At 44.3% G+C, this 20724-nt stretch overlaps 1 protein-coding gene across 1 annotated transcript; it reads left to right on the forward strand.

The window, feature by feature from the left end:
- The first annotated feature begins 1329 nt into the window (after window positions 1–1329).
- Window positions 1330–20241, forward strand: LOC142302428 (uncharacterized). Its single transcript, XM_075343489.1, has 5 exons — window positions 1330–1767; window positions 1943–2383; window positions 15582–15708; window positions 19537–19800; window positions 20069–20241. Exons 1-5 carry the CDS (start codon window positions 1330–1332, stop codon window positions 20239–20241), a joined length of 1443 nt encoding a protein of 480 aa, XP_075199604.1.
- Window positions 20242–20724: the final 483 nt, after the last annotated feature.

The following is a 20724-nucleotide window of genomic DNA, read 5'->3' on the forward strand; positions in this document are numbered from 1 at the left end:
ATGGGGAGTGTTATGAGTGGCACATCCACTTGCCTGTACCCCGCTGAGGAAGCATTTGCGATAACGCGCGTCTAGGATAAAGGTTGCTCACTCACCCACCTCGGGACGGCCAGCTGTAGACTCTCTATCTTTACACTATGGGTAAGTTTGAAATGTCATACTCTATACTGTGATTAATTTGATCCTGTAGTGTATCTCCAGTATATGGTTCATTAGATTTATTACCTGCTACTTAGCTTTATGGAGTAATGATGGGTTAAAGGTGGCTAGTTTCCCTGGTGGGTGGGTGTGACTGAATCCACCTACCTCATTTATTGACTATATGGAAAATGCACAATTTTATCATTGTATGTCTGTTTTTCAATAAAATTTAGATTTATATTTGAATAAGTCTCCTTACGTGTGTTCTGCATGAAGTATTTATTTGTTTGGGAGTATATTCCATAATACTATCCATACAGGGGATTGTGATTGTATTCACTATGAGAAAACTGAAATATTATATTTTCCCCTTTTTGTCTATGACCTATTTGATAGGTAATGGTCGCAGTTGGAACTTGAGTGTGTACCAGGATTAGAGGCGGGAGGTGGATCCTCTCTCCTTTTATAACGTAAGTGAAATGACATTGCACCATTTATGATATAGACACTCAGAACTAAAGGCTACTTTACACACTGCGATATCGGGCGCGATGTCGCCGTATGTGCGGCACGCCCTGTTCGTTAGCGCGATGTGTGTTCATCGCTGTGTGTCCATGTTTTTGTCGTGTGCTTACGGTCACATGTCACAATCTCTGTTATAGTCACCTTTCAAGCTATCTCGTGTCCCGATGTAATGAGGAACAATATTATCGTTGTGTAGCTGTCTCACCGCATGGATTTCCAAGTGTCATGGCGATATGGGCGTTGGTTCCCCACACAAAGTGCATCTTGATGTAGTAGAATTGTAAACTCGCTACACCCCTGCTTGCCTCGACTCATTTGTTTAATCAGCGCTATAGATTTTCATTGGTTGTTGGTAGTATAAATGTGCGCAGATGCGTGTTCATTCTTGCAGCTGTTGTCTACCCATTTGCGTTTGTCCTCGCACAACTTATTTTGGAAAACAACTGTCATCTGGACGCAACTGTCATCTGGACTTGCTTTTCTTTGCTTCAAGGTATGTGTTATCGTTTTTTTTTTAATTATTTTCTTAATGTATTTTTTAAACTCATTGTTTGTACTGATTTTGCTCCAATTTAATGTTTGCCTGACGTGTATGTGCAATTTTTTTTTTTTTTTTTTTTTTTTAATTTTTTTTTATTCTTATTTAAATCAGTGCTTGTACTGATGTATCTCCAATTTACTGTTTTACAGATGTGTACTAATAAGGAGGAATTCCTACGTGAATTCATTGAGGTGTACCAGACGCAAACACCCTTATGGAAAATTAAATCCCCCGAGTACAGCAATAGGCAACTTAAAAAGGATGCGTACCTTAAAATGATTGCAATATATGACAAATACCATCCTAATCAAAAAGGTACCGAGGATCTGGTTAAAAGAAAAATACAGGCAATACGCACAGTTTATAAGAAAGAACTGAACAAAATAGAGGAATCCAAGCGTTCTGGTGCTGGCACTGGTGATGTCTACGTCCCAACGCTGTGGTATTTTGATTTATTAAATTTCACAAGGGACCAGGAGCTTCACAGGCCATCAACCAGTAGCCTCAATATTGGTGGTGATATTCCCCCTGATGCGAACAATGAAGTGACTATATCTGAGGTATAATTTTTAAAATTGTCCTAATTGGTTTTAAAAATTGTTTTTGGTATTTTTTATTGATGATGAAATGAATATTTGTCTACTTTCCAATATATATGTAAAAGTGTACAAATTTTGTTTAGAAAAATAGATTTGAATGACAATTTTATTTATTCATGTTAATTTTGTATTGCAGGAGCCAACAACAAGTCAGCAATCAACATCTGAACAACTAATGGAAACTCCTGCTAGCCAATTAACCAATGTTGATTTGGTTGAGGCAGGCCCATCCAATGTGTCCTACACACAAAGTTGGCAAAGGAGAAAAAAAACCATCCCTCCAAACACTACTACAGCTGTAACAAAACTGATGGGAGTGGCACAAAACATCCTAGACCAGCACAACAGACCACCCCTTTCTGGTATTGCTATGTTTGTGGATGATGAAATGCGTGAACTGACCCCAGATCAAAAATACATAGCCCAATGTTTAATCCAGGATGTCTTACGTTTGGCAAGAGCAAAAAAACTAACAGACTCATCCTATGTTGCCATTGGCGAGGTTTCTCATCCTGTTGAACCTGTTGAACCTGTTGAACCTGTTGAACCTGTTGAACCTGTTGATCCTGTTGCTCCTGTTGATGCCCCTGAAATTCCTCAAGCTGCAGCAGAGCCATCAAGACAAGCACTTCGAAAGGGTGGTGTGCGTGGCCGTAGGTCACGCATGAGTTTGGTAAACAAACGCAAAAAGAAGTAGTTGTATTGTTTTTTTATATTATTTTCGTATGTTTTTGGTGATTATTGTATTCCTTCTGTTGCCTGATATTTCGTGCATATTTGTGAAAATAACAAATGTGTAACCATTCCACAGATAATAAACCTGCCATATGAAATAATGTGTTTTTCGAATCAATTAGGCACAATTTTTGTGAAAATGGTTTAAAACTTTTATTTTAATTTAGATTTATTTATTAACTTGTCTAATTTTTTTTGCAATTTTAAAAAATTTTTTTCTGGTAAAATCTTAGTTTACAAACAATTAGACATACATGGTTAACATAGAAATCTACAAAACAAACATCATTTATTTATTACGTTGATTAATATATTTAAGGATTAGGGCATCATGCGCCGCAGAGGCTTCTTTGAGTCGGTTCGCAGACACATAAACATCATATAGTGTGACTATTTCTGTAAAAAAAACAACAAAAAAAACATTTATTGTTATATATTTTAGCGTTTGGTTTTAAAAATTAAATTAAACAATGAAAAATTGAAACATTTACCATTATGTTGTACACTCATGAAACTTACCATTACTGACAACTTGTTTTTCACGTTCATCTCCTGATGATGCGCTCATGTCCCAACCTGATCGTCTACCACCTAATTGAAACATAAGGTAATTTTGTTAGAGTATTAGCCATGTAGCTAAAGATTTTCCACTGTACTAACTTTGGAAAACCACATCAGTACCATTGTCCTCCATATTCTCTTCAGACGTTACATCAGCATCACCATGTCCTGATGATGGTGACAGAACATCATAATCAAGGCTGTCTGCTTCCTCATTTAAAATGGGTAGGCTATTTTCAGGGTTGGAATCCATGCTTGCAGACAGCTGCTGGACTACATTTTCATCAGTATTGTTGGTGGGCTGCCTTGACTCATTATTCAATGAGTTTACATCTGTTAACATTAAATAAAAACACTTTTCATTAAACCCAAACAACAACATATAATGTGATTTTTTGATCTAACAAATCACTGCAGACCGTTAATGATTTTAAAAACTGTTATGTTTTTATATTATTAATCACAAATATAGATAATGTATGTATGTAAAAATTATCTTACCAGCTATCAATACCAGGCTACTTCGAATTTCTTCGATTCTCTCCTTATCCCTGTACTTTAAATCAGCCCATTTCTTCAGTACCTGCGTTGATGTGCGTCTGATATGAAATTTACGGAACAGGCCCCTGCATATTTTTTTTCACAACACTCCTTTTATGTCCCATAGGACGTGGATATGTCTTTGCACATATATAGTCCAGTGCATCCATCCTTTTCACCAAGTATTGGACCTCCCCTTGGCCCCAGACCTTTGAACGTTTGTTGGTTGCCATTTTCCCTTTCAGTTTCGCTTTAGATCAGCAGGTACACAGTGTGGCGTGTCACATGGTCATTTAGACGTTTGTACGTCATGACGTTTCTTTATTTATATGTGAACAAACTGAACATTGTATGTCGCCGTAATGTACATTAGTAATACTTATGTGCTCATTTTTTTATGCGCAAATGGTTTTTTTTTGTTTTTATCACTTTGTTTTTTGTGTTTATTAAAGAATTATCTTTGAATTATATTTTAGTTATGGAAAAGTGCCTTTTTTTTTTTAAAATCATAATGTTTTATGTCATGTTTAAAACATACATATTAGTAAATTTAAATAATCAATCGAGAAAAATGATTGACAGAATGCTTGTACTGCTTAATTGTTTAGTTATCTTTTTTTGATAATTTGTAAATGAAAAATTTTGCCCAAATAAATATTTTGTTTACAATCATACATTATTTTGTAATGATTAAACATGTTATCACAATAAACTTCAAAAAACTATATTCACAATGTTGTATTAAGTTACATCAAACAATTTACTTTAATAACACAATAAACATTTTTCAACTCAAAATCAGAATCTTTCCACACTTAAGGCAATTTTAGTTAAAAAAAAAAAAAAAAAACCAAAAAAAATTATGACTTACATTATTTAAACACAACCATGCAATCTCATGTTTAAAGAGCACCTAAACTCATGAATTAATTATAAACATGCTGCCATGACACAGCCCCTGGTCCATTAAAAAAATTACAATAATTAGCTCTGTTTTCCATTGCATCCATCATACTACGTAGCTCTGTTTTCCATTGCATCCATCATACTACGTGACAGGGGTGGCTGTTGGCAAAAGATTATCAGTGGGTTACCTTGCTGACGCCATGCCCCCAGCTCAACAACACCATTACTTGGATTTTCTACATCAACAAAGCCAGGTGGAACATATTCAAGACCATCTCTTTTTCTGAGAAAATTATGCAAATAACAGCATGCAAGCACAACATTGTCAATGGATTCAAGTTTTAAGTTGATTGGCATGGAAAAGATACGAAATCTACTGCTTAATATGCCAAAAGCATTCTCGACAACTCTTCTAGCTCTGCATAGACGATAATTAAAAATGCGTCTTTCAACATTCAAGCCTGTAAGTGGATATGGCCGTAACAAAATTACGTAGTAATGGAAAAGGCCTCGTCCGCCAAAAAAACAAAATTTAAATTTCCAATGGTATTTTGGTTTTGTGGGTAATTGGAGTTGATTTTGTTTGAGCCGTAATGCAAACTCCGTATGTTCAAATACCCCACCATCAGAAACTCGGCCATTCATGCCGATATCAATGTACAGAAAATCATAAGTTGCGTTGACAACCGCCATAAGGATAATGCTGTGGTAGCCCTTGTAGTTGTAATAATATGAGCCAGAATTATGTGGCTGCATTATCCTTATGTGTTTGCCGTCAATAGCGCACCACCACAATTAGGGAATTGCCATAATAGGTTGAATGTATTAGCAATTTTGTCCCAATCAGTAGGACTATTTGGCAAATGCATGTAGTCATGTAAAGCATGTGCTATTGCCAAACATGTCTCTGGAATTAATGAGCTAAGTAGAGAGCGGGACACTGCTGATGAATACTGAAGGTCAGTCAAACTGCGTCCTGTAGCCAAGAATCGAAGAGTCACCCCCAAACGCTCGTCTACAGGTACTGCCTGACGCATTACTGTATTATTGCGCTGGATATAAGGGCGGACTTTCTCTAAAAGGTATGAGAACGAGCTTTCAGACATGCGTAAGTAGTTTCGAAAGTCATGTGGGTTATGCTCTTGTAGGTCTCTTACAAGGTGCATGTGAGTATAGCGTTGTCTCTCTAGTAGCCATTTGCGTGCCCAAATTCTTCTTTTTCTTGTTCGGCATCGCATGTCATGATCCTCGGCAAGTGCAAGGGCTCCTCCGGCTACAAGCATGGCAGCTATTACGGCATTTTCCGGCTCACTACGCATATTTAGCCTGTATAACAGAGAATAATATAGTATTTGTTGTGGTATTTTCTAATAAAAACTTTTTGGGATAATAATAGCAAAATTTTATTTGGATCGCACAATAAAACCCCTTAACAAATATGATTATTATTCTTATTGGTCACAGTAATGTTTGACGTCTTTTAACCGTTACACTTTGGATGCCAGCAATCTTGATTAACATACAATTATGGATAATATAATATATCTAACTGTAATGTATTAAAGAAACACAAATACAGTCATGATATTGGCTAGTTAATAAATTAAGATAAACCCCATTTAATTCTACAACAATATTTAAATGTTATAATACAAAGGAAGACATAAATCCTATAAAAAAGGCCAAATATACAACAATTATAGTAAGAAAAAAAAAAATATAATTAAAAAAAAAAAAACTCACATGCGAAGTTTATCTCACAGACGAATGACGCCTAACTAAACGCCGGACACGGAGGCAGCAGGACACGTCCAAAACCGACGAAATGAACCTAGGAAATGAACCCACCAAATGGATAAACGCTAAAAGGATGTTAGCGTATTACATATATTATGGTCCAATCATGGAGCAGATGCGTTAGCAAATAGGAAACAAGTAGGCGTATTGAACATTTAAACCACCATACACGCCCGTATCGATGATGACGCAAGAGGCAACAATTTTTAAAGTCGCTTTAGTAGTGTCACACGTAACGTTAAGTATGTTGAAAGGAACGAGCAACGATAGTTACAAAGAAATTACAACGATTTTTGGGAATTAGGACCCGTGTAGCCGATTAGCGATAAATCACGCTTTTGCGACGATTTTACATCGCTGAACGCTGTTACACAAAGCTATATCGCTAACGATTGCGGAAGTGCGTCACCAAAACCGTGACCCCAACGACAAAATTCCGGCGATATCGCAGTGTGTAAAGCCCGCTTAAGGTTGGCTGATGCTTCTTTTTGTCTTCTGTAGCTTGGATTCTGGTCATGGTATACATATGCAGGGCCTCCAGTGTGGAAGCTGCAGGTCGACTTGGCTTTATTTGTTGTGCGAATGGTCTTGTGCCTCTTGCAAACTGTAAATTTCTTCTTTTTTTTTTTAGTAATCTTTGTTTTAAGTGATTTATTTTTTCCTCTCTGATTAAAAGCTCTGCAATGAAGCCCTTTTTTTCATTTTTTTCTTTAAGGAAAAAAACCTATTAGAGGGTGCAAAAGACCTGAAACTGGGGCATAGCTTCACCTTCCATTAGAACATTAATCCTAAACATTCTGCCAGAGCTACAATGGAATGGTTTGGATCAAAGCATATTGATCTGTGTGAATGGCACAGATGATGTTCAGACTAAAATCCTATAGAGAATTAATGGCAAGACTTCAAAATGCTGTTAACAGATACTGTCCATGCAATCTATTCTATATATCACATAAAATCCAAATAAATGCATTTAAGTTTGTGGGTGTAACATGAAAAAATGTAGAAAAGTTTACAGGGTATGAATACTTCTTCAAGGCACTGTACATGTGTTGCTATGAAAAGTAAACACATAGCAGATAATTGAGCAACAAGTAACACGTGCCCTTATTTTCAAAAATCCTGTGCCATTCTTAGCTGGAAACAAGTAGAATTAGCAAAATTTGTTTTTGTGTTCTGATCAAAGTGTAAGCTGGAAGAAATGCCAATTTCTAAACACAACAGAAAACACTCTCTTCACGTTCCAATTTTTATTTTGTTTCATGTGGTGTTTTCCAATTAAAACAAGTATCAGTTAAATGAAGCAAAATGTACTGAGCATAAAGCCCAATTTTCATTCTGGCTGAAAGGCATAAATTAGATTAGTATAGCATTTGACTTTTTGTAGCTGAGAATAAAGTCTAATAAATGGCATAAGGCTAATAGCTCTACAGTACTACTCAGCCAAGCATTACGCATTTGTGAAGAGTTCATTCTGTGTGGCCTATATCAGTGAATACAGAGAGCACAGATTAGACAAATGGTGTTGATCTTACAGTCATTTATCCCTGTGTTGTATTGCTAGGATGCTTCTTGCTAAATCTAAGCATAGCCTGGCTATACTATGGTTTAGATTAAAAGCTTGCTTATTGAATCAAAGCATGATCATGTTTTATATGTTTTTGTCTAATGAATTAATTGTAATCTAGACTACAGTGTGTCCACCCATATCCTGTCCTGTCCACCGATATTAACTTGAGAACGGCGACAGCTATAGGCATAGAAGTGGTGTCTAGGTATAGTAAAGTAGCCATGCGCTACGCAATGAAAACACCTATAGCGCCACCTGGTGGAAAACGTGACCAGCATTCAATGTTTTGGGGGGGGTCATGGGTTTCATACCATAGCATTTCTGTATGAAAGGTGTGCATTCGAATTGAATTGATGATGCCCTACAACTTTGTACTTCACTTTTTTTTCTATCTCATTTCGTTTGAGATAAAAATACTAACTCCATTGTTTTCCACCAGGTGGCGCTATAGGTGGTTTCATTGCATAGTGTATGGATACTTTACTATACCTAGACACCACGTCTATGCCTATAGCTGCCGCCATTCTCAAGTTAATGGCGTTGGACAGGATATGGGTGGACACACTGTATATAGGTAACGCCATGAAGAGGCCTTCAGGAGACAATATTACACCTGTCCTATTACCCTGATTATGGTGTGGGGTAGCTTAATTTATAGTAGCCGGATTCCTTTAGTCTTAAGGCCCTGTCACACACAACAACATTGTTAACGACGTCGCTGCTAAGTCACCATTTCTGTGACGTAGCAACGACTTTGTCAGCGACGACATTATGTGTGACATCTACCAATGATCAGACCCCTGCTGCGAGATTGCTGCTCGTTCTTGAATATCCCAGTTCATTTTTTATCGCTGGTATCCCGCTGTGCCACATGCATCCTTTGTGTTTGATGCCGTAGCAACGACGATTGCTAACGACTCTGAAGGCACTAACATGGGCCTGAAGGCAGTGACATGGGTGTGTTTTTTGCGGTGTATTTTAACAACGCCCTCTCATCTCCGATTGGTGGTCACAACAGCGTTCCGACTGGGTAACTTGCCGAAGACGTTACAGTGATTTCATTCTTTGTTCCATTCTTTGTTCCACGCGGCTTGCCGTAGAGTCTCTGTCAGTGTAGCTAGTGCGTTGTTCTTTGTGGATCCTCCAACACCTTGTGATTAAAAAGGTAGGTATGCTTTGGGTTCTCAAATTGTTGTACATAGGGGTTAGTATTATAGTAGTCTTGTACATAGGGGCAGTATTATAGTAGTTATATTCTTGTACATAGGGGGCAGTATTATAGTAGTTATATTTATTTATGTACATAGGGGGAAGTATTCTATATTCCTGTACGTAGGAATATATATATATATATATATATATATATATATATATATATATATTGTGAGACTATGACCGGGGTTATCTATGACGGCCGGTACGTCTCGCCCCGGTTGTGCTCACTCCATGCATAGAAAGCAACTCCACTCCAGGGTTTATGCTGTTTCCCTGCAGGCTGAGAGGAGGGTTAAAAGGAAACAGGAACATGGGCGTGGGGCCTTAGTGTGAGGGAGTGAACACAACTCCCTGAGTGTCTGCCCGGGGAGCACATATATATTGTTGTTGGACTTTTGGTTTGTGTAATAAACCGTGTGCTGTGACCATTGGTGCCTGGATCCCGTGTCTTCTGCCGTGCAGCCGACCACACTACCTCACAGATGGTGGAGAACGGCGGGCATGCCAGCCCGGTGAGGTGTAGCATCCATCCCTGGTGACCCGGTAGCACATGTCCTGGATTCGAGCGGCTATACTACAGCCCAAACCCGGTGACGCCATGGAGGACATACTAAAGCAGCTGGCTCAGGCTAATGCACAGCAACAACAGGCTAATGCACAGCAACAACAGGCTAATGAACAGCAGCAACAGACCAATGCACACCTGCTCCGGTCGTTGGAACGTCAGCAGCAATCCTTGCAATTGCAGGAAAAAAGGCACCAAGAACAGATGGTTCTCCTGGCCAAGTCGATCCGTGCCGGACCAGCAGCAACAACCCCGGGACAGGGTGACGACGGCAGCGTCCGGAAAGTGGTGAGACAAGCGTTGCAAAAGATGACCCCGGGGGATGATGTGGAAGCGTTCCTGGCGGTGTTTGAGCGGGTGGCCGAGCGGGAAAAGCTGCCGACCCCCCAGTGGGCTGAGGTATTGTCGCCCTATCTGACGGGGGAGCCCCAAAAAGCGTACCTGGACCTCTGTACCGAGGACGCCATAGAATATGCGACCCTGAAAGCCGAAATACTTGCTCGGTTGGGGGTGAATACCTATGTACGGGCTCAGCGGGTAAATCAGTGGTTCTATGAGGAAGCCAAACCCGTACGCTCCCAGGCCTATGACTTGTTGCATCTGGTAAAGAAGTGGTTGCAGCCTGACACTCTGAGCCCTGCGCAAATGGTGGAAAAGGTAGTAGTTGATCGTTTTGTGCGCACTTTACCCGTCACCATTCAACGGTGGGTAGGACAGGGCGACCCAAGTACCCTGGACCAATTAGTATGCCTGGTGGAGCGGCATGTGGCTACGCAGGACTTTATACGGGACACTGAGACTTTGCGTACCGCCCGTCGGTCCGGCCCCTCCAAGCCTAGAGTCAAGGACCCACCGCTGACACCGGTGCGGGAGACCGCTACCATCCCGTCCGAGGCCGCGCCCGCCGTCCCTGAGGTCCGGAAGGCTATGTACCCTAAACGACAACTCGTCAAGGGGGTTTCCTTCCCTATTAGATGTTGGCAGTGCCAGCGGGTGGGACATAAGGAAGCCCAGTGTCCACTCACCACGGAGCCCATGGATTGTGGGGTTACCCGGCGGGGTTCAATGTATGCTCAGGTGGTGTGTACCGCTGACCTTGTCTCCCCGGAGACTGAGCCCCACTTGTGCCAAATACAGGTGAATGGATGTCCGGTTACAGGCTTGTTGGATTCCGGTAGCTTAGTGACCCTGGTGCGATCAACCCTAAGGGCTGAAGTAAAAGCCACAGGACGTACCGTGGGGGTGGTTTGCATACATGGGGACCGCCGAGACTATCCCACGGGGATTGTCACCATCACAGCACCCTGCGGTCAGGTGCAACATGAGGTGGGACTTATTAACACTCTTCCCTATGACGTGATCCTAGGAAGGGATCTGCCCTAATTTTGGACTTTATGGAAGGGGCCTCCTAAGTCCCCTCAGATATTGGACAGTCCGGGACCTGAGCCCGACAATCCCGAATCCGGGACGCCTGCCGTAGGGATCCCCATGATAGGGACAGAATGTGAACCCGATAGGTCGCCCCTAGAGGTTTTGGAAGGAGAGGCTGAGATGGTCGAGCCCATCCCGGAGTTGGAGGTATTCCCGGATACGTTTGGGACAGCCCAACTCCAGGATCCTACATTAATACATGCCCAGAGTCGGGTGACAGTGGTTGACGGGGTGGCACAGCTGCCCGGTGCCCAGGAAAGGTACCCCCATTTCGCTCTTAAACAGGATTTACTCTACCGGGTAGATGAAATACGGGGCGTGGGGGTAGAGCAGTTGGTGGTGCCCCGGCCATATCGCCGGCGGGTCCTCGACTTGGCTCATAAACACCTGATGAGTGGCCACCTAGGGGTCAAGAAAACGCAGGAGCGAATATTGCAAAGGTTCTATTGGCCCGGGGTCTTTGGGGAGGTAAAACGGTTCTGCGAAACCTGCCCGGAGTGTCAGCTTACCGCACCCCTGGCCCACTTTCGCAGTCTGTTGGTACCCTTACCCATTATAGAAGTCCCTTTTGAACGGATAGGGATGGATCTGGTGGGGCCCCTCGTAAAGTCCGCTCGAGGGCACCAACACATCCTAGTGATCGTTGACTATGCCACCCGGTATCCAGAGGCGATACCTCTCAGACATACTGCAGCGAAGCTTATAGCTCGGGAGTTGTTTGCTGTGTTTTGCCGGGTGGGGTTGCCCAAGGAGATCCTTACGGATCAGGGGACCCCATTCATGTCTAAAGTGACCAAAGAGCTATGCCGGCTACTCCAGATCAAGCAGTTGCGTACGTCTGTGTATCATCCTCAGACGGACGGTTTAGTGGAACAATTCAATAAAACCCTGAAAACCATGCTCAAAAGGGTGATTTCCAAAGACGGGAAAGACTGGGATATGATGCTTCCCTATTTGATGTTTGCCATCTGAGAGGTGCCACAGGCATCCACGGGGTTTTCGCCTTTTGAGTTGTTATACGGGCGACATCCCCGGGGATTGTTGGACCTGGCAAAGGAAACATGGGAGCAGGAGCCCACCCCCCATAAAAGTGTGATTGAACACATTTTAGGAATGCAGAACTGCATAAGCGCGGTCATGCCAATTGTGAAGGAGCATTTACAGGAGGCTCAGGCTGCGCAAAGCGGCCGCTACAATAGACAAGCCACCGTGCGGACCTTTAACCCCGGGGATCGGGTGTTGGTATTGATCCCCACGGTGGAGAGTAAATTCCTGGCTCAGTGGCAAGGCCCCTACGAGATAAAGGAAAGAGTCGGGGTGGTCAACTATAAGGTATTGCAGCCCGGTAGGCGGAAACCTGAACAAATATACCATGTCAACCTATTAAAACCTTGGCAGGAACGGGAAAGCCTGATGGTTGCTTTTTCCCCATCTCCCTCCTCTTCGGGTCGTTCAAACCTGGCTCCAGCGACTTCCGGAGAGAACGAACCGGAAGTAAGGATTGGAGAAGCCCTCACCAAGCAACAGAGGCAAGAGGCCAGACGGCTGGTTCAGCAGAACCCCGATGTCTTCTCCAAACTGCCTGGTAGGACCAGTCTGATACGACATGACATTGTCACCGAGCCTCACCTGAAGGTACGCCTGAAGTCATACCGGGTGCCGGAGGCTCGAAGACAAGCCATATCAGAGGAAGTGAAGACGATGCTACGCCTCGGGGTCATCGAAAAATCCCGGAGTGAATGGGCTAGTCCCATTGTCCTAATACCAAAACCCGATGGCTCCTTAAGGTTCTGCAACGACTTTAGGAGATTGAACGAAGTATCCAAGTTCGATCTCTACCCCATGCCCCGGGTGGATGAGCTGATTGATAGGCTGGGACAGGCGCGATATTTCACCACGCTCGACCTGACCAAGGGGTACTGGCAGGTGCCACTGACGGAGTCTGCCAAGGAGAAAACCACTTTTGTTACGCCGGAGGGTCTCTTCCACTATGTTGTCTTGCCTTTTGGGTTACATGGCGCTCCGGTCACGTTCCAGAGGTTGATGGACCTGGTGCTGGAACCCCACCAGGCGTATGCATCAGCGTACCTTGATGACATCATTATTTACAGCTCTGAGTGGCAGACCCACTTGGAACAGGTACAAGCGGTGGTGAACGCGCTCCGAACAGCTGGATTGACAGCCAATCCCAAGAAATGTGCGTTGGGGCTCACGGAAGCCCGCTACTTGGGCTACGTAATAGGCCAAGGAGTGATTAAGCCCCAAATTAACAAAGTTGAGGCGATCCAGAAGTGGCCTAGACCCCTGACCACGAAGCAGGTTAGGGCCTTCCTGGGTATCGTGGGGTACTACAGGAGGTTTGTAAAAAATTTTGCGGGACTATCAGCCCCCTTGACGGACCTTCTCAAAAGCAAGAAGTCCGTCATGGTGCGCTGGACTCAGCAGGCCGAGGACTCATTCCGGGCCCTGAAGGGGGTCCTGTGTGGACAGCCCGTTCTTATCAACCCTGATTTCCGGAAGGAGTTCATAGTACAGACTGACGCCTCGGAGGTCGGCCTGGGGGCAGTGCTGTCTCAGGTGGTTCAGGGGGAGGAACACCCCATCACCTTCTTAAGTAGGAAGCTCACCCCTCCCGAGCGGAATTATAGCGTAGTGGAGAAGGAGTGCCTGGCGATCAAGTGGGCCTTGGAGTCCCTACGCTATTACCTGCTGGGACGACAGTTTCACTTGGTGACTGATCACTCTCCGCTGGTCTGGATGAGGTCCGCCAAGGAACGGAATGCCCGGGTTACCTGGTGGTTCCTTTCTCTGCAGAACTTCTGGTTTACGGTTGAACACCGGGCCGGTAGGTTGCAGGACAACGCCGATGCCTTGTCCCGCGGCCCGTGTTTGATGGCGGGAGTTCAACCCCACTCGCTTGAACTGAGGGGGGGGTGTGTGAGACTATGACCGGGGTTATCTATGACGGCCGGTACGTCTCGCCCCGGTTGTGCTCACTCCATGCATAGAAAGCAACTCCACTCCAGGGTTTATGCTGTTTCCCTGCAGGCTGAGAGGAGGGTTAAAAGGAAACAGGAACATGGGCGTGGGGCCTTAGTGTGAGGGAGTGAACACAACTCCCTGAGTGTCTGCCCGGGGAGCACATATATATTGTTGTTGGACTTTTGGTTTGTGTAATAAACCGTGTGCTGTGACCATTGGTGCCTGGATCCCGTGTCTTCTGCCGTGCAGCCGACCACGCTACCTCACAATATATAATATATTTCTCAGCATTGTACTCATGCTGTGCTTTCCCAAGCCGCTGTACAGAATTCTCGTGCATGTGGCATTTGTATCTTATGTGGCACGCTCGTCAACGGACTGGAACACAGTTTTCCATGACATTCAACATGTACAGTTATAATAATCACGTTATTGTTGAAACTTCTCTCATCTCATTTTATTTTGCAGTTTGCACATTATGAATGATACGGAGCGTGCTGTTGTGGTTGCTGCATTGCTGGTTGAGGAAGCTCGGTGACAAGATGAGGCACGGATGCTAGAGAGGCGTTCCAAGCTAAAGCATCACATGTGGACCAGAGAGTGGCTGCAGAGGAGGTCCGAATTCTCCCACATGCAACTTAGGCTGGTTTCACACTACGTTTATTTAACATCCGTCCATAACGTTTTTTTAGCGGAAAAACGGATCCAGTGCAAATGCGTTTTCACTTCAATGCATTTGCAATGGACTCGCGTCCACCTGCGTTCGCATGCGTTTGTGTGCGTTAGACACAGGATCCGTACTTTTGCGTTATTTTAACATTTCAAAAACGCTACTTGTAGCGTTTTTTACCTTTGTCAAAATAACGCATCTCACAGGATCCTTCACATTGCGCCGCGAGCTGCAATGCATTTCAATGAGCGCTGGATCCTGCCTAGCAGAATGCGTTGAGTTGCGTTGTAACAGGATCCTGCTTTTGTACTGAGCATGCCCAGAAAGTACTGAGCATGCCCAGAACCAGTCTCGCGTGATCTGTCTCTCTCTCCTCCTCCCTCCCTCACCCTCTCTATCTCTGTCTCTCCCCCTCCCTCTCCCCCACCTGAGAGCTGCGGACACTCGTAACCAAGGTAAATATCGGGTAACCACTTCTCTTAGTTACCCGATGTTTACGTTGGTTACGTGTGCAGGGAGCCCTGCTCCTAGCAGCTGCAGACACTCGTAACCAAGATAAATATCGGGTATCCAAGCCCGATGTTTACCTTGGTTACGAGCGTCTGCAGCTGTCAGAAGCCGGCTCCCAGTCTGGCACGTTTAGTTCCCCTCACTCCCGATCACATGACTCCAATGCCCGCCCCTAAACATCCAGTGACAGGATCCTGCAAAATAACAGATGCGTTAGCATGCGTTTTTTGCTGTAAAAGCAGGATCCGCTTTTGCAGCAAAAAAACGTTCCTGACGCATGTTAAAAAACGTAGTGTGAAAGCAGCCTTATAAGAGAGCTGCACGAGAAGGATCCTCATGATTTCCGCATTTATCTGCGGAAGTCAGAGAAATCCTTCAAACTGTTACTGGAAAGAGTTACGCCACTTATTCAACAGAAGGGTACAGCGATGCGTGCTGCCGTCCCAACAGATGAAAGATTGGTAGTCACACTGCGATTCCTGGCCACCGGATGCTCCCTGCAAGACTTACATTTTTCTGCAGCTGTTTCAATCTCCCTGCTCAGTGTTATAATTCCGGAGACATGTAATGCGATTGTTCGCAGTCTACAAAGCGATAATCAGTTTCCCAAAACGGAGGAGGCATGGAAAAAAATTGCCTCAGATTTTGAGCAGCTTTGGCAGTTCCCTAACTGTGGTGGGGCTTTGGACAGGAAACAAGTGCGGATCACGCAACCACGAACAGCGGAACAGCCTATTTCTACAATTATAAGGGCTATTTCAGTGTCATCATGATGGCCCTTGTTAACGCCAACTACGAATTCATAAATGTTGATGTTGGCATGAATGGCAGGGTTTCTGATGGTGGGATTATAGAGCACACAATGTTTGGTGAGCATTTGCAGAATGGTGCCCTGCACTTGCCTCCCAACTCTGAGACCACAGGCAACCTTAATTTTGTTTTTGTCGGCAATGAAGCCTTCCTGCTTCATGCCAATCTTCTCAAACCGTTTCCACAAAAAACTCTTACGGAGGAAAGACGCATTTTCAATTACCGCTTGTCAAGGGCACGTCGGGTTGTAGAAAATGCCTTCGGGATCATGGCCAACCACTTCAGAGTTTTCCACACTCTTATTAACCTGAAGCTTGAATCAATAGACTCAGTTGTTTTGGCCTGTTGCATGCTGCACAACTTCCTTCGTCGGCGAGATGCAAAAGCGTACAGTCCACCTGGTTTCGTGGACTCTGTAGAACCAACAAATGGGGAAGTGGTGCTCAGTGACTGGCGTGCAAACGATCCCGCAATCGCAGGCCTTCAACCGGTCATACACGGCAGAAACAAGGATGATGCGAAAGCCTGCCGAGACAAATACTGCCGATATTTTCACGGTCCTGGTGCTGTTACTTGGCAGCATCAGATGTTATAGTGGCCTACTGAATGCTTTGCTGTTGTAAGGGCCCGTGCATGCTGCAGTTTGTCCTGCGAAAACGTGTGGCAGCTCCATTGATTTCAATTGTGCAGCCCTTTGTGCTCTGTCTATATATATAATAATATATTTTTCTTTTAAGATTTTTTTTTTCTTTCTGAAGATTATACTGTTTTCATTTGTTCAATAAAATTTGATATATACTCTAATGGGTGATGACTTTTATTACACTGACTGTCATTTATACCAACAACCATTTAGGTCCTCTGTACCGATACCCCATCTGGTATAATCCCATGTCCGCTCTATTCTCCTTTCCATAATAGATAATTAAATCAAAATGGTACAGCTGAAAATTTATGCCATCGCTATACCCTGCACAAAGACAACCATCCCTACCCATGGAGGGGTTAACATCCAGCTGCCACTACCTCTCCCCCGGGTGCCCCACAACAGCAGCGGTGGTGTCCCACCTCGCCACACATAATGGGTGGCGTGACAAACTTAATGCGGCCTAGCCCGTACATCTACATCCCCCTTTTTTTTCAGCGTGTCCGCGAGACCCCCGGGTCCGGAGAGCCTTGAGCCACCCCCAGAAGGTCCAGATCCGAGCAGTGGCGGCTGCTGGCACAGGGGCGGCACACATGCCTACTCTGACATGAATGTGCGACCGCGGGAGTTATAACACTGGCAAAATAGCCCCATCACAGAAAAAAAAATATATAGCTTTCAGAATACAGCAATGCAACTTTTTTTTTTCCTGTTAAATCATTTTTATGGTGTAAAGCAGAACAAAACACCTATACAAGTGTACAACTCCTGCTACAATGGGCTAATAAGGCAAAGCAATTGTGCACTGTGGATGACTACAATGAAAATCATATGCAGTGATGACGCGCAAATCTGCATTGGGCAAAGTGATGCTGGAACTTTTATTTGGTGTCATTACAATGACATTTATAAATATAACAGGCTGAAAAGAACATATACATTTCCACAGTCTTTAATGAGATGGGACTGCATATCAACAACAATATCCATAACACATAAATCCAATAAACATAAATACATACATTTAAAATACAACATGCACACACCAGCGCCCAAGTCTGACTGGAGACGCTATAGCAAGGGAGTGGTACTTTAAGAACGCTGCCATGGCTGCGTTCAGGCGGGATAGTTAGCATTCAGACCGCTAACTTTGCGGACGGGAACGCTGCGTCTTTGAATTCTGGTGGGTGGCGTTCATGTGATGTTGTGCTCACAGGCGGGAACATGGCGGCCAGGAGACGCTGTTCACCCTGGGGGCATGCTGAGGTCCATTATCTGATCCGCATGATGGACAGAAAGATTACTTTTGTAATGCATATCATGACTATCCCATGCTGCACAAACGGGCAGTGCTGGAGAGGATCAGCCGAGGCCTAGCCAGAAGATTTGGGGTACAGCATTACACTACCCAGATTCAGAAGAAGCTGGCAGACCTACGTTGCAGGTCCAGTGAGCTCGTTGCCAGCATCCGGGCACAGATACAGAGGCATTGTGTTGAGTGCTGTTGAGCGGCTCTGGCAAGGTTCTGTTTTGTTAACCCCTGAATGACCCATGGCTTACTGGGTATGTTATGGATCGTGTGTGGTTAATCGCCACCTCCTGCCGTGAGCATGACATGGCGATCCGTACAGATATAAGCTTATTTCAACAATTGACATGTGTAGTCGCGGGTGGAATTGGGTTCAACCCACGACTATTAACCCTTATATTTTATTCTGACAATATCTGGCAGCAAGAGCTATATGCACATCGCAATTAGGATAACTTCCCCCGCCCCATCGGAGGTCACGTTGTGGCGCCCCTGACCTGGTCAGGCACCACTGAGTACTGTACCCATGCTGGGGGCAGTACAATACAGGTAATCCAGAAGGCTGACCGAAGTGTGATTACACAGGCACATAGTAATCAGGTCTCCCACATCTACCTTTGATAGGGACCCCTGGGGAATCCAGGAGGGGGCGTGCCATCCATGTCCACTCAAGGGATGTGGTAGAGAGCCTGGTTGCTAAGTTTCGGACCCTGGGGCCTGCCTCACTCTCGGGAGGCCACGACACCCAGCTGCACACAACACCAAACCCAGACATCCCCTAACCTGCAGCGGCGGTCCCCTGACCGCAACACCGAGAGTGGCATCACGAAACTCCTAAAGAAGCAATCTACCTGTGACCAGACCGTCCTGTGGAGTCCCTGAAGGTAAATGCACTGCTATACCTGTGGGGCTTCACAACATCACCCCTTAGATACAAGTAAACAATACATGTTTGGTGTCTCCGAACTCGCACCGACCTGGGGCATCACACCGATACATCAGTTTTACCATATAGTGAACATGGTGAATATAATATCCCAAAAAGCTATTGTAGGATCACACTTTTTTTGCAGCTTTTCGACACGAGGAATTTTTTGACGCTTTCCAGTACACTATATGGTTAAACTTATGGTTTCATTTAAAAGTACAACTACTCCCGCAAAAAACATATGAGAAGATTGACTGAAAAATAAGAAAGTTATGGCTCTTGAAAAAATGAGAGTGAAAAAAATACAGACAAAAAAAAAATGGAAAACGTAGAACGCTCGGGTGCTAAACAGGTTAACGAGGACCTGTCACCCCTCCACCCATGTATTAGAATCTAAGTGCAGAAATGAATGCAGCATGTCTGCTGCTTTCAGGCAAGGGGTCCCCATGTGTCTGTGTGGCTGGTACCCCGAGAGAAAAGGTTTGGAAAACATACATGAATAAGCCATGGAGGCTTGGAGTTATCCGCTCAATAGAAGTTTTCTCCTATACCTAGGACCACCTCCAGCTGCTCCACCATCTCCAGCTGCTCCACCACCTCCAGCTGCTCCACCACCTCCAGCTGCTCCACCACCTCCAGCTGCTCCACCACCTCCAGCTGCTCCACCATCACCAGCTGCTCCACCATATCCAGCTGCGAACCCATCTACACCTTCTACCCCGTCTCCACCTTCTACCCTGTCTCCACCTTCTACCCTGTCTCCAGATGTGGCCTTCTCACCGGCATCACTTCATGACATTGCTGCAGGCTCCCCTACTGGTAATTGAAGCACATAATATGGGGTCCCTACAAGTTGTAAAGGATACATGGATGTTAAAATGATGGAGGGCTGTCGTGTAATATTAATTTATGTGTGTTCCCTAGCCAGTGGTGCCACAGGATCCGGGTGGGTCATCAGTTCCTCATCACTATCCAAGGAAGAAGCTGAGGAACCCTAAAACCGTAAGTGCTAAACAACAAACACATATGTGTCAGTAAGATGTCTGAGCAAAATTAGCCTGGTTAACTTTTACCATTCCCTGTACAGAAATCCCTACATTACAGGACTTGCTGACATCACAGAGGCGGATGGTGGATGCCATGCATCAACATGGGGTGATGCTACTGGCATCACACAGGCGGATGGTGGATGCCATGCATCAACATGGGGTGATGCTGGAGAAGTTTGTGGCTGCCCAACAGCAGGGTGGCAGCCACTAAATTTCTGTAAATGTTTAATTGTTTTTTTTGTGCTGTATTTTATACATATATTTTTCTAGTTTATATTCGCTGTTGTGTAAATTTATTTCAAAACCTTTAAAACAAAGAACAAAAAAAACCTTCAACAGAACCCACCCCCTGCACATACACACACACACACATTATATCTGTGCATCTGTAGAGTACTGCCCAGATGGCGGCTCTAACCTCCACCCACCCTATTACCCCGCTAATAGCGGTATGCAGAATTCATTAAAGCAGGACACAAGTTTGAAGCAAAAGAACATTTTTATTACAATCAAATTAAATAATGTAAACAATAAAATAAACACTATGACATTATAAATAATAAAACAAAATAAACCAACAATAAAACTACAAATTTTGATAATGAGATGCAGAATCACCATATTGATGCCTTAGCGGACTAAAGAATGGTGCAGATTGCGGTACCATGGGATAGTGCGGGGGGGCCAGCTGGAA

The sequence above is a fragment of the Anomaloglossus baeobatrachus genome, chromosome 4 (genome assembly GCF_048569485.1).
Source record: "Anomaloglossus baeobatrachus isolate aAnoBae1 chromosome 4, aAnoBae1.hap1, whole genome shotgun sequence".
Classification (NCBI taxonomy): Eukaryota; Metazoa; Chordata; class Amphibia; order Anura; family Aromobatidae; genus Anomaloglossus; species Anomaloglossus baeobatrachus.

What these genes read in the sequence shown, in the direction of transcription:
- LOC142302428 (XM_075343489.1), top strand. Translation starts at nt 1,330, where the DNA reads ATGTATCTCCAATTTACTGTTTTACAGATGTGTACTAATAAGGAGGAA. An exon ending in CTGTTGATCCTGTTGCTCCT is followed by an intron (nt 2,384 to 15,581) that starts GTTGATGCCCCT and finishes TAAAAAACGTAG; the next exon opens with TGTGAAAGCAGCCTTATAAG. An exon ending in TGCTGCAGGCTCCCCTACTG is followed by an intron (nt 19,801 to 20,068) that starts GTAATTGAAGCA and finishes TTCCCTGTACAG; the next exon opens with AAATCCCTACATTACAGGAC.